The sequence below is a fragment of the Trichogramma pretiosum genome, unplaced genomic scaffold (assembly GCF_000599845.2).
Source record: "Trichogramma pretiosum strain Unisexual culture from Peru unplaced genomic scaffold, Tpre_2.0 scaffold41, whole genome shotgun sequence".
NCBI lineage: Eukaryota > Metazoa > Arthropoda > Insecta > Hymenoptera > Trichogrammatidae > Trichogramma > Trichogramma pretiosum.
Window position 1 is genome coordinate 1,138,837 of NW_019640824.1, and position 11,609 is coordinate 1,150,445.

The window sequence follows — 11,609 nt, forward strand, 5'->3', positions numbered from 1 at the left end:
CGTTCGACTAGCGTTTACTATATTACATTAGATTGAGTGTGTAAACCGAACACGGTGGCAGCAGCCGTGGGCGTTGGGGTGCAGTGAGCCGCAGTCGTCGGCAGGATGCAAAGCGACGTCCCACCGCTACCCGTGTCCTGTCTGTCCGAGAGAATATCGATTAGGTATCTATGCACGCCCAAGAGCGAGTTCGAATTTTGTTTCTGCCCGTGGCGCACTACGCACGATGTAGCACGTTGTTGGTACTAATCTAAGCACTTTGAGAAACATTTATCGCACGCGGCCTCTCTTACGCACGTTACGTGTTGTTGTTGTTGTCATTTTCATTAACGAACACCCGACATGCGATCAGCGATTTCCGTACCAAAGTCCATCAGCAGAGAGTCGCCGGCCGGACGACGGCCGCCGCTGTTACTGCTGCTGCTGCTGCTGCACCCAGCAAAAGCCAGAGCTCACTGAACGTTAGCAATAAATTAAGCCCCGTCGGCAGCTGTGCACTAGAGCATCGTAATCAACGCCAGAAGGAGCAAAAAAATAATCATCAGCACCAGTGTTACTTGCCACTTTCTACGAGAAAGCAATTGCAATCCTTGATCGGTTTGTATACAACATTACACAGTCTCTCTCTCTCTCTTTTTCTCTCTTCTCTCTCTTCTCTCTTTATGGATATGCAATTTCACGTGGACTTTTTCTCAGCCGAGCGTAAAAAGCCACAAACTCTATATTACGATCCATATAGATATTATTAAATGTTTTTGCAGCGTTCGCGAGCCCGTACAGTAATTGCAGCGCGCGTAGTAGCCAACACCATCATCAGAGCGAGAACAATCCCGGAGCGGAGAAAGAGGCATCGTCCTCGGTCATCGGTCGGCGCGTCTGCTCGGCCAAGATGTTGCGCATCAAGCACCTCCAGAATCAACTGGCCGACGCTCACTACCATCTCAATGTACGTGAGAAACAAATATATACTCTGCGAATCGTCGTGATTTTCTTGAAACTATTCGGTGCTATATATAGGAGCTGTCGAACGAGAACAAGCTGCTGCGTGCCATACAGAAGCGCCAGGACTCGGCGCTGAAGAGGTACGAGGGCAGCAACGCCGAGCTGCCCCGGATCATCAACACGCACCACGAGGACTTTCGGGTGCTCCAGGCCAAGCACAGCAAGCTCAGGGCGCAGTGCAAGGAGCTGCAGGACCGCCTCAAGGACAAGGACAGCGAGCTACTTACCTTGCAGGTGCATACATCCAAGTAATTACACGTCGTACCCTATTGCGTACATAATTTTCATGTAATTCATATAGGCAATCGTTTCTGTGACGTTTAACGAGGTCGATTCTTTATATCAATGTGTCGCAATCAGGCGCAGAACAAGAAATTGCAGCAGCTGAGCAAGGACCGCCACCTGCCGGAGCGTGACAAGCTGCAGCAGCTGGTGGCCGATCTGCAGCAGCGCTGCGACGAGCAGGAGCGACTCGTCCAGCAGCTCCGTCGCAAGCTCGAGCTCGAGACCAAGTACCTGAAGCAGCAGCTGCACGGCGAGATGGCCAAGCACAAGGAGGCGGCCAAGCAGCTCGCCGAGGCACGCCGCAAGCTCGAGAGCATGGACGAGCTGCTGGAGCGCAGCAACAAGCGATCCTACCAGGCCAGTCGGCTCGGCTACAATTACAGGTGCGAGCGAGGAGGCCTAGCCAAGAGGACCGCCGACAAGGTCGGAGGACGCTTGCCCGTAGCCTCGTCCTCGCTCCAGCAGCAGGTTCAGGTCAGCCAGTCGCTCGTCGACCTCAACGATTTTCGGGCCGCCGGACGACAGATCGAGGCGAGCTTCAGGCTGCTGCACGACCATCATCCCTCGTCGTCGCTCGAGTTCGAGGCTCGTCGCGAGGCCCGACAAATCACCGACTCGATGCTGCCGATGCTCAGCAACAACAGCAACAACCACAACAACAACCACAACGGGACGATGGAGAATAATCGGGTCGCCAGCAACGATCCGAGCGAGTACCTCGAGCGAATTCATTATCCGTCGTCCTCGACGCGTCTCAGCGAGCCGTCGCCGATTCAGCATCACGAGAAGCCATCGTCCCATCCCGTTGCCTACTCGTTGCAGCGAGACGATGGCGAAACAGAGACGCTCGCAGCGCAGGAAAAGCGCGCCGATCCAACGAGCGGATCGAGATCGTTGCACGCCAGGTACGTATTATTACAATTGCGCGACGACCTTGGCATAGCTCGGCGTTATTATTCGTACTACGTGCGTATGCGGTAATTGCAGATTGGTGAGCTCGGCGAGCGAGGCCGAGGACGACGCCGCGTCCAAGCGGCGACAATCGACCAAGAGGACGTCGACCACCAACGGACCGAGCAGCAGCAGCCGATCTCGCTCGTTGACCAAGGAGAATCTCGACCGTATCGCCGAGTACAACGACGAGCTCGCCGACGAGATCAAGTACGATCGCGACTCTGTCGTAACGGTCATTGCGAAAGAGCCGACTGTAGCGCGGCCGATCGTTGCGAAACAGCAGCAGCAGCAGAACAAGTGCGACGCTTCCCACCACGAGAGTAATATTAGCCTGAGCGATGTCGAAAGCGAGATCGACCTGCCGATCGAGCTTAGCTTGGAGGATGATGACGAGGATGAGCCCAAGCCGACGACGCAGCAGCAGCCGATCGTCACGCCCTGGGACGACGACAAGCGAGCCCAGGACGACGTGAGCACGCCCAACAAAGAGTTACTGCTGGCCGTCGACAGCAAAGTCTTCGACAAGCCGGTCGAGCAGCATCAACAGCAGGGCAATAAAGATGCAGCGACGAGCAAGGCTGCCTTCGACAAAGCCAAATTGCTAGCCGCCATGAGGGCCATCGACAACAACGAGACCACCGTCGTTGCGACAACCATTCCCAGTGGCGGTACGACGACGACGACGGCGTCGCGAAGGAACAGCGCGACGAGTCTCGGCTCCAACGGCCTCACGAGGCTGCAGATCACCGAGAATCTCTTCCGAGGCCTGCCCACCCACTCCAAGAAGAAGGACATCATGAAGGAGCTGTTCCCCGACGCCGGCCCGATCGTCTGAACGGCCGCCCATATCCTAACGATGTATATTTTTGTCGAGACGAGACGCGACTATTTTTTCACCTCAGCCAAAGTGATACCGTTGTGATAACGTCTAGTCATTCTTGTAAATAAATAACGAGCTTAGAAACAAATCGACGGATAACAGTTTTGATTCTTTCTTTTTTTTGAATTTTTTTTATTTCATTTTTTTTTCTTTCTTTTTTTTTTTTACAAAATTAAAAAGTTTGCGTTTACATTTCGAAAACTTTTTCAGGCAACGTCCTCTTTCCAAAGAAATCGAACCAAAAAAATTTCGTAGAGAAAGAGAGAGAAAAGCGCAATTGCATCATTAATCGCACCGTTCCGTAACCTTTGTAAATATATAAAATTTTGTTTCATCACCGTATGTATCATCGTAATAGTATTTACATAATTCATATATATCATTTTTTGTTCAGATTTTCGTGCGTCGGTTTATATATAGTAAAATTTCAAATGTACAAAATTTTTTTCTTACTTCATATCCTTCAAAACTTCGCGTTTTTTCACAATTATTCGATATAATAATCAATAGCTATAAATATATGTATAATATTTAACATCGTGCATTTAATAATTTGTGGTAAAAATTTATCAACAATATTTCTTTTTTTCTTGAATTTTTCATCGACTACTTCCAAAAAAGAAAAATCAAGAAAAAAAGTGGTAACCGCGATCTTTTTCTCCGCTTGTATTCGTGTAATAGCCATGCGAAGCGTCAAAGAAGAGAGAGTCGGCGAAAAAACATTCTCTCCACTCCCTTGCCACGTATAACGATTATCGTGAATTCTTCAGGCGAAAAATAACACTTCTGATTGACTTCGCTAAGAAAAAAAAAGTGATACTTTCAGCCGATGAATCGCGAGAAAGCATTCGTTCGTTGAATTATATAATTAGTTAAAACATTTCTTTTTTTATCATCTACCAACAATAACGATTAGCTATAATAATTAATAATAATTACAAGCACGCTTGCACATTTAAAGACCTCCCATTGCGTAAATAATATTGGCTAGAGCCGTTTTCGCTTCGCTCTCGTCGAACACGCTCAACAGGTCCATTGCCCTCTGCGAGTGGTCACGCTGCATTTGTTTCGTGAGTTCGATGCCTGGTCCGTTGAACACCGTCTCGTAGATCTTCGGGTAGTCAACATTTTCGATAGATTCGAGTCCTTTGTCGATCTCTACGAGCAGCGATGGGTCGTGTTCGATGTGGAATAGAACCGGAGCCGAGCACAGATTGAAGGGTGTGCTACTGTCTCTGGTGATGAATGGGCTCAAATCGATTGCCGCCTGAAAAACGTTTCAAGGTCAAAATGTTAGCAGTGAGTGAATGAAATTATTCAATAATCGCTTGTAAAGCATAATACATACCTGCCAGGCTAGAGCCAAGTGTTTTCCAAATACAAAACCATGCTCTTGCATTTCTTCATTATGACCAGCTAATTTCAATGCTCCCTTGCAAGATTTACCAAGAAGAGAAGCACCACTTAATACATTTTGCAGTGTCCATTCATTGATTGCATAATTTGTACGATCAGCTGAAGGTATGGATGGTAAGATATTATTTTGACTGTCTCTTCTAGCTACAAATTCTGCTTCTGACAAATCTTTTACTGCTGTTGATATTAGTTCTACCAACTAGAATAAAAAGAATAAATTTTTCAATTAATAGACAGCTATGATGATTCAAGTACAAATAATGAATTTACATACTTCTTGATTTTTAAGTCCAGCCAGTGCTACACTTGTATGCCCTAATAAGTAATCTCCAGTGAGTAGTGCAATTTTGTTGCCAAAAGTCATATCTTCGTGCTCAGCTGGGTCAGGAAAGTCTGACTTGCGCATGTTGACTAAGCCTTTGTGTACCAAGTGACTGGTACGTATCATCTCTGTTATTTCTGCTAATGTTCGTTGACTGGAGGATAGAAAAAAAATAAATGTTAATTGAAAAGTCAAACGACTGGTGCAGAAAGGAAAAATGATAAAAGTCTCGTACCTGTGCAAAACTCCAACAGACCTATCAATGTCTTGTTCATTGGTAACATTGTACTGCCCAGCAGCCTTGGACATGAGTAGAACGATGAGTCCCCATGCTTGCATATTATTATGACCATTGTAAATGAGATTCCTAAAAAGGCAAACAGAGACAGAGGAGGTAGAGATCGGGCGCAAAAAGAATTTGCACATTTGCATAAGTGAAACCTGCTTTGGCTACGCAAGTATTATCTATATACGTATATAAAAGCGCGCCTGGAATCCAGATTAGCCGTTCGCTCGCTGGCAAAACTTTCAAATAACAAATTTAAACGCGATCCAAAAGGAGACGGGTCGCGTGCGCGCGAGAGAGGGAAAGGAGAAAATTGCAAGGAAGAAAAAAAACTCACTTCGCAGCCTTGAGCAAGGGATGATTGGTACCGGCGAGCTTTCTCAAATGAAGCGCTACATTGGCCGTCTCGTCGTTGAGTAGCCACCGGAGACTGAGGAAGGAGGTAGGATAGCCGACGACCTTCTCGGCCTCGTTGACCGCCCGATTCCAGTCGTGGCGTTGACTGGCGATGGTCTTGCCGTACGACACCTGATGCTTGCTCTGCTGGTCCATCATGAGATCGGCGGCGCGCTTATTGTCGGCACTCACGACACTGTATAATTTCTTGTTATTGCACAACAGAACTTGGGACGAGGTGGAGGACGAGGGTGAGGTCGTGGTCGCCGCCGCGGCCAGGTTGCGCAGCTGCAGCAGGCCCAGCTGCATGGACTTGTTCACCAGAGACATGGTGCTGACTGCTGCCGATGGCTTGCTTGACCGTATTATGACTTTTTAGATGTTATTATCGATGACTGACTGGGCTCGCTGTCGTCGTCGTCGACTCGCTCGCTCTAGCGCGCAGGTAAATACTGAGTGTGTCGAGCGCGACGTAGAGCAGCAGAGGTGCGCGCGAGAGCAAAGACGACTAGCACTCGAAGGTTGACGATGGGAGAGCTTCTCTCTCTCTCTTTCTCCCCCGCGTGTCCCTCACTGCCACTCTTTCGCTCGCAGATATACTGACTCGCCGAGAGATACTCTCACGTGTGTGAGTAATATACGTATATAGCAGCAGAACGCGAGGATAGGTGTTTACGCACTGACCGTGCACCTTATTGACGGCTCGTTTAAACGTCCACAGCGTATACACACACACACGCGCGCAGAACCGACACTAGTCTCTCACAACACTGTGGTGGATGGAGTATCGGAGGAGCTTTCTCTTCTGTCCTAAATTTCACTCGATGCTCAGCTCAGCGCGTCCGAGCGAATGCGTTTGTTTGAGATCTCAGCGACAACGACCAAGTTTGACTTTGTATTATTATTATATAAATTCAACACTCGTTGACGTCGTCGTCGTCGTCGTTATCGCTCGTGTGTCATGCAATGCCAACAACCAAGTTTCGTTTATCATCATTTGCATCGTAGAGCTGCAACTGCGAATAAAAGTCCCTTCCTCTATACGGCAGATGAGAAATTTCGCTCTCGAATGCTGCGCGATAACGAAAGAGAAAACGTGAAATTCTTTCGGTTGACCAGTTCCTTGGCCGTGCAACAGCAGCAGCAGCTATATTCACGAGAAAGTGAGAGGTAGATGCGCGCGCGCGCGCGTGCCTTTACTTATATTGTAGTACCGTGTGTGCCACTTATTATAGGTATGCTATGAGAAACGTCGGACACACTCGGCAGCTTCGCGAATCGCGATTATGAGCAGCAACGACGAGCGAGAGCGAGAGAGCCGCGGGCTATATGTGTAGTGGTATAATAGTTGGCGCTCTGACCTTCGCTCAGTCTTCGACTGTTGCAACAACGAGAGAAATAAAAAAGGATGCGCTTACAGAGCCGTACTTGTATACGAGTACGATATGCACCGCACGTCGTCGTCGTCGTCGTCGTAGAGTTACGTGCACTCGCAGTCTAGCAGACTATAATATTCTCGCATGCACCACTGCTGCTCGCGAGGGCACTGTGTGCATTTAGAAAAGGTTACCCGTTATAAGATTCGCGCGCGCACGTGCCGAGATACAACAGACACAGTCTCGACTGCTGCAGAGCAGAAGAACTTGTGCGATATGCGCCTCGTACATCGGAACATGGCGGAATGCTTTTTCAGAGCTTTTTCTACCTATGATGCAACTCTCACCACTGCTGCTCTATATATATGTGTGTGTGTGTATGTACAACAGGCGTGTGCGTGATAACAAAATCGGCTGCACTCTACTCTTACGTAATGATCTCTCTCTCGCGCGCGCGCGCAAACGTCCGAGTCATGCGCGTCGGCTAAAAACTTAAAAACTGGCGATCGCCGATTCAATTTTTTTGCATAATAGAATTTTTTTCATAATTATATATAGCGAAACCGTGAGAACACACGTGCCGAGCTTCTATAATTGTATAATTTATGCATCGAAACGCACATTTTTATTGCGAGAAACTTGGGTAAAAGTTCATTGCGGGCGCGGTCTTCGATCGGAGAAATGATTATTAATTATATCATTGCTCTTGTAATTATTCGCGAATTTAACGATGCTCCGAAATGATTCGACTTTCGATTTTCGTTGCGATACGGGAATTTTGATTATTACTGTAATATTATCAATCCCCGTTATAAAATGTGCGTTAAAATTTGTTGATATTTTATATTTCCATTTTTAATGATGTCATCGTCTATTGTCATGGCTGCATTGTCAAGATTGATTCATCAGCAAGTTATCTTTATTTTAATCATAAAATTTATTTTTCAATATTGAGCAGCGATAAGAGATTTGAGTTTATTATTGACAAGATTTTATATACTGTTAAAATGTATGTTTCAATTATAAAATTTGACTCTAAATTATAAAATTTGATTCTAATTAATTAAAAGACTCTAAATAATTTTTTCTTTTCAAGTTATCATCATTTTCAATAATTAATATTTTTCTTTTAGATAATTTACAAATTGAACTTTTCAACAAAAGGTGTAAGGTGGGATATTGGATAGGATATATTTTTGTAAATGATAAAGCTGTGTTTTTTTTAATAAAATATGAACGATTTATTTTAAATTTCTTTCTAGTATCACATTATTAGAACCAGTCAAACCACCCGTCCATTAAACAAACAAAGATACTTTGTCGATTTGACAGAAAGTTGATAAAACTGGTCACAGGACTTGTTGACTCGAACCCTCTGAATTTGTCTAGACATAAACAATCAACTAGTATCTCCATCGCTGGATTTATTAATCAATTATAAATATCGAGCCAAACCCAAAGGATTCGAATCAACAAGCCCCGACATGAAAATGACTTTAAAATTATATATATCTGATATATAGGAAACAACTTTGGTAATAAACTAAAATAATTTCAGTCTCTTGGGAATGCTTTGTAACACAATACTGTATAGTTTCGTCGAAATAATCCTAAGTTTTCGTCAACAGCTCAGAGATGGTAAACGAGCTGGAAGTTGTTCATATTTTATTCGATCGTCGACAACCCTTGGGTGTTGGTAAGGGTTGGAAAGATGGTCAGCCGCAAGATGTTGTTAGCAGCAACTAGCTGTGCAGATGTCGTTGACAGCTTAGTCGACCTCTTCAACGGTCGGTCCCGAATAGTTCTGGTCAGCACCCTGAGCAAACTGCTGTCCACATCCTTGAGGTCCTGTAGCCGAAGCACCTCCTGTGTGGATCTTTGTCATGATCGGTGCGCATTGACGCTGCAGCTCCTCGAGCTTGTGCTTGTACTCGTCCTTCTCGGCTAAGGTGTTGTTGTCTAGCCAGCGAATGGTGTCCTCGCACAAGTTCTTGACCATGTTCTTGTCGGCCTCGCTGAGCTTCGAGCCGCTATCCTCCACAGCCTGTTTGACCGAGAACACGTAGCTCTCGATCTGATTACGCGCCGAGACCTTCTCACGTTGTTCCTGATCTTGTTCTCGGTAACGCTCTGCCTCGGAGAGCATGCGGTCGATCTCCTCGCGACTAAGCCGGCCTTTGTCGTTGGTGATGCGGATGTTGTTGCTGCGACCGCTCGCTGTGTCCTTAGCTGTGACGTGGAGAATACCATTGGCATCCATGTCGAAAGTCACGTCGATCTTCGGAACACCTCGCGGAGCCGGTGCGATACCGCTCAACTCGAAGCGACCTAGGAGGTTGTTGTCCTTCGTCATGGCGCGTTCTCCCTCGAAGACTTGAATGGATACACCGGGTTGGTTGTCGGCGTAGGTCGTGAAGGTTTGCGACTGCTTGCACGGGATGCGGGCGTTGCGCTCGATGATGTTGGTCATGACTCCGCCGGCGGTTTCGATGCCGAGCGAGAGTGGTGCTACGTCGACTAGCAGTACGTCCTGGAGGGCCGAGCTGGTGTTGCCCTCGCCGGTGAGAATGGCCGCTTGCACCGCGGCTCCATAGGCCACGGCCTCGTCGGGGTTGATGGAGAGGTTCAACTGTTTGCCGCAGAAGAAGGTCTGGAGCATGCTCTGGATCTTCGGTATGCGAGTTGAGCCGCCGACGAGCACGACGTCGTGGATAGCTCGCTTGTCTAGCTTGGCGTCGGTAAGGGCCTTCTCAACGGGTTCCAAGGTGGCGCGGAACAGATCTGCGCAGAGCTCCTCGAAGCGCGCTCTCGAGACTTTGGTGTAGAAGTCAATGCCCTCGTACAGTGCATCGATTTCGATGGATGCTTCGGTGCTCGAGGACAGAGTGCGCTTGGCTCGCTCCGCGGCAGTGCGTAGACGTCGCAGTGCTCTGGGGTTTGCTTTCAGATTCTTTCGGAACTTCCTCTCGAATTCCTTGCACAGATGGTCAACCAGTCTGGAGTCGAAATCTTCGCCACCCAGATGCGTGTCACCGGCTGTCGATTTGACTTCGAAGAGTGAACCCTCGTCGATGGTAAGTATGGACACATCGAATGTGCCACCGCCCAAGTCGAAGATGAGGACGTTCTTCTCCCCCTTGAGATTCTTGTCGAGGCCGTAGGCCAAGGCGGCGGCTGTTGGCTCGTTGATGATTCTGAGTACGTTCAGACCAGCGATCGCTCCAGCATCCTTGGTGGCCTGGCGCTGTGAGTCGTTGAAGTATGCGGGTACTGTGATGACGGCGTCCCGCACTTTCTGGCCGAGGTACGCTTCGGCTGTTTCCTTCATCTTTGTCAGAACCATCGAGCTGATCTCCTCCGGGTTGAAACGTTTTTTCTCGCCGCGGAACTCGACTTCGATCTTGGGTTTACCGGCCTCGTTGATGACTTTGAATGGCCAGTGTTTGATGTCACTCTGGATCTTAGAGTCGTCAAATCTGTAACGATACGAAACGACAAAGTATTTTAGTGATCGTGTAAAAATTTAAAATCAAATAAGTTAAAAAGTAACGATCGTGTATGCGTAGCAGACGGAATGACAGCCCGAGTTCATTGCACTACACTTCGCGTCGCGTAAGCAGAGCACTGCAAAAATGGCGTAAGCTACTCGATTGTTCTGCTGCTCGACACACCCATGAAATTGCACTAGTACTGACGTTAATTGTAAAATATAATTTACACTGATTTCAAAAACTATTATTTAATATTGAATTTAAATACAAGAAAATCGAATAAATTATTCGTTCAAGTTACGTTAAACTACTTTCACTAAATTTGAGTAATTTTATAACGAACTCGAAATCAATTGATAGCACTCGCGACACTGAGATTAAATTTATTAGATAATCAAATTAATAAAATAAGCAATGAAAGACTTACTTTCTGCCGATGAGACGCTTGGCGTCAAACACGGTGTTCTGTGGATTCATGGCGACCTGATTTTTGGCCGCATCGCCGATGAGCCTCTCGGTGTCGGTGAAGGCAACGTAACTAGGTGTTGTTCTGTTACCCTGGTCGTTGGCGATGATCTCGACCTTGCCCTGCTGCCAGACTCCAACGCAGGAGTATGTCGTGCCCAAGTCAATACCAATGGCAGGCATTGTGTTTGTTGTTTCGTTAAATCGTTCGTTAGTAGAGAAGTTAATGTTGTGATTTGTTTTCATGTACTGAAGAGCTGCTGGCGAGGCGCTCGCTTATATACCCGAGGCCCCCCACCAGCAGCCGACGCGAGCCTCGCGAGAAAATTCGAGAATCTACGCGAAGCTGTTTCCATCGGTTTCCATGGGCTTTTTGCATTTCCTGGCAAAAATTGCCATCGTTGAGGTGCAGTGCATTACTCGTCGTAAAAAATAACGAGGATTACGATGATTCGCGATGCAAAAAGTGCGAAATTTTATAAAAAAATTCGATCGAAACAGTTCGAGGCGTAGCGTAGCGTAGCGCTCGCAGCGCCGTGACTCGTAGCGTCCATTTCTAGAACACTCGCGAAAGTCTCCAGCTTCACGGCTACGATAATTATGCTAAATTTTTTCGCTTTTAGGGGTGATTAAGGGCTAAAAATCATTTGTGAAATTCAAAATTTTAAATCGACAATGTCGTTGTTTCGTAAAATCAACATGGCATCATTGATCAAGCGCCGATAGAGCGAATTGT

General features: G+C 47.0%; 3 protein-coding genes across 3 annotated transcripts; 1 reads left to right on the top strand and 2 right to left on the bottom strand.

Annotated features, from left to right (window-relative positions):
* The first annotated feature begins 105 nt into the window (after positions 1–105).
* LOC106656620 (kinesin-like protein KIF15) lies at positions 106–3,673 on the top strand. Its single transcript, XM_014377684.2, has 6 exons — positions 106–184; positions 265–597; positions 762–946; positions 1,018–1,236; positions 1,363–2,192; positions 2,275–3,673. Exons 1-6 carry the CDS (start codon positions 106–108, stop codon positions 3,074–3,076), a joined length of 2,448 nt encoding a protein of 815 aa, XP_014233170.1. The 3' UTR covers positions 3,077–3,673.
* Positions 3,674–3,683: 10 nt separating this feature from the next.
* On the bottom strand, positions 3,684–7,314 carry LOC106656734 (decaprenyl-diphosphate synthase subunit 2). The gene is made up of 5 exons (XM_014377861.2): positions 5,483–7,314; positions 5,095–5,226; positions 4,812–5,013; positions 4,470–4,736; positions 3,684–4,388 (listed from the first exon to the last, which is right to left on the bottom strand). Exons 1-5 carry the CDS (start codon positions 5,869–5,871, stop codon positions 4,077–4,079), a joined length of 1,302 nt encoding a protein of 433 aa, XP_014233347.1. The 5' UTR covers positions 5,872–7,314; the 3' UTR covers positions 3,684–4,076.
* An 858-nt stretch (positions 7,315–8,172) lies between these two features.
* On the bottom strand, positions 8,173–11,135 carry LOC106656683 (heat shock protein 68-like). Its single transcript, XM_014377767.2, has 2 exons — positions 10,836–11,135; positions 8,173–10,393 (listed from the first exon to the last, which is right to left on the bottom strand). The coding sequence occupies exons 1-2, from the start codon at positions 11,117–11,119 to the stop codon at positions 8,686–8,688; spliced, it is 1,992 nt and encodes a 663-aa protein (XP_014233253.1). The 5' UTR covers positions 11,120–11,135; the 3' UTR covers positions 8,173–8,685.
* Between the last annotated feature and the right edge of the window lie 474 nt (positions 11,136–11,609).

What these genes read in the sequence shown, in the direction of transcription:
- LOC106656620 (XM_014377684.2), top strand. Translation starts at nt 106, where the DNA reads ATGCAAAGCGACGTCCCACCGCTACCCGTGTCCTGTCTGTCCGAGAGA. An exon ending in GCGAGCTACTTACCTTGCAG is followed by an intron (nt 1,237 to 1,362) that starts GTGCATACATCC and finishes TGTCGCAATCAG; the next exon opens with GCGCAGAACAAGAAATTGCA. An exon ending in TCGAGATCGTTGCACGCCAG is followed by an intron (nt 2,193 to 2,274) that starts GTACGTATTATT and finishes CGGTAATTGCAG; the next exon opens with ATTGGTGAGCTCGGCGAGCG.
- LOC106656734 (XM_014377861.2), bottom strand. Translation starts at nt 5,871, where the DNA reads ATGTCTCTGGTGAACAAGTCCATGCAGCTGGGCCTGCTGCAGCTGCGC. An exon ending in TCTGTTGGAGTTTTGCACAG is followed by an intron (nt 5,014 to 5,094) that starts GTACGAGACTTT and finishes TCTATCCTCCAG; the next exon opens with TCAACGAACATTAGCAGAAA. An exon ending in ACTTGGCTCTAGCCTGGCAG is followed by an intron (nt 4,389 to 4,469) that starts GTATGTATTATG and finishes AACGTTTTTCAG; the next exon opens with GCGGCAATCGATTTGAGCCC.
- LOC106656683 (XM_014377767.2), bottom strand. Translation starts at nt 11,119, where the DNA reads ATGAAAACAAATCACAACATTAACTTCTCTACTAACGAACGATTTAAC. An exon ending in AAGCGTCTCATCGGCAGAAA is followed by an intron (nt 10,394 to 10,835) that starts GTAAGTCTTTCA and finishes GTATCGTTACAG; the next exon opens with ATTTGACGACTCTAAGATCC.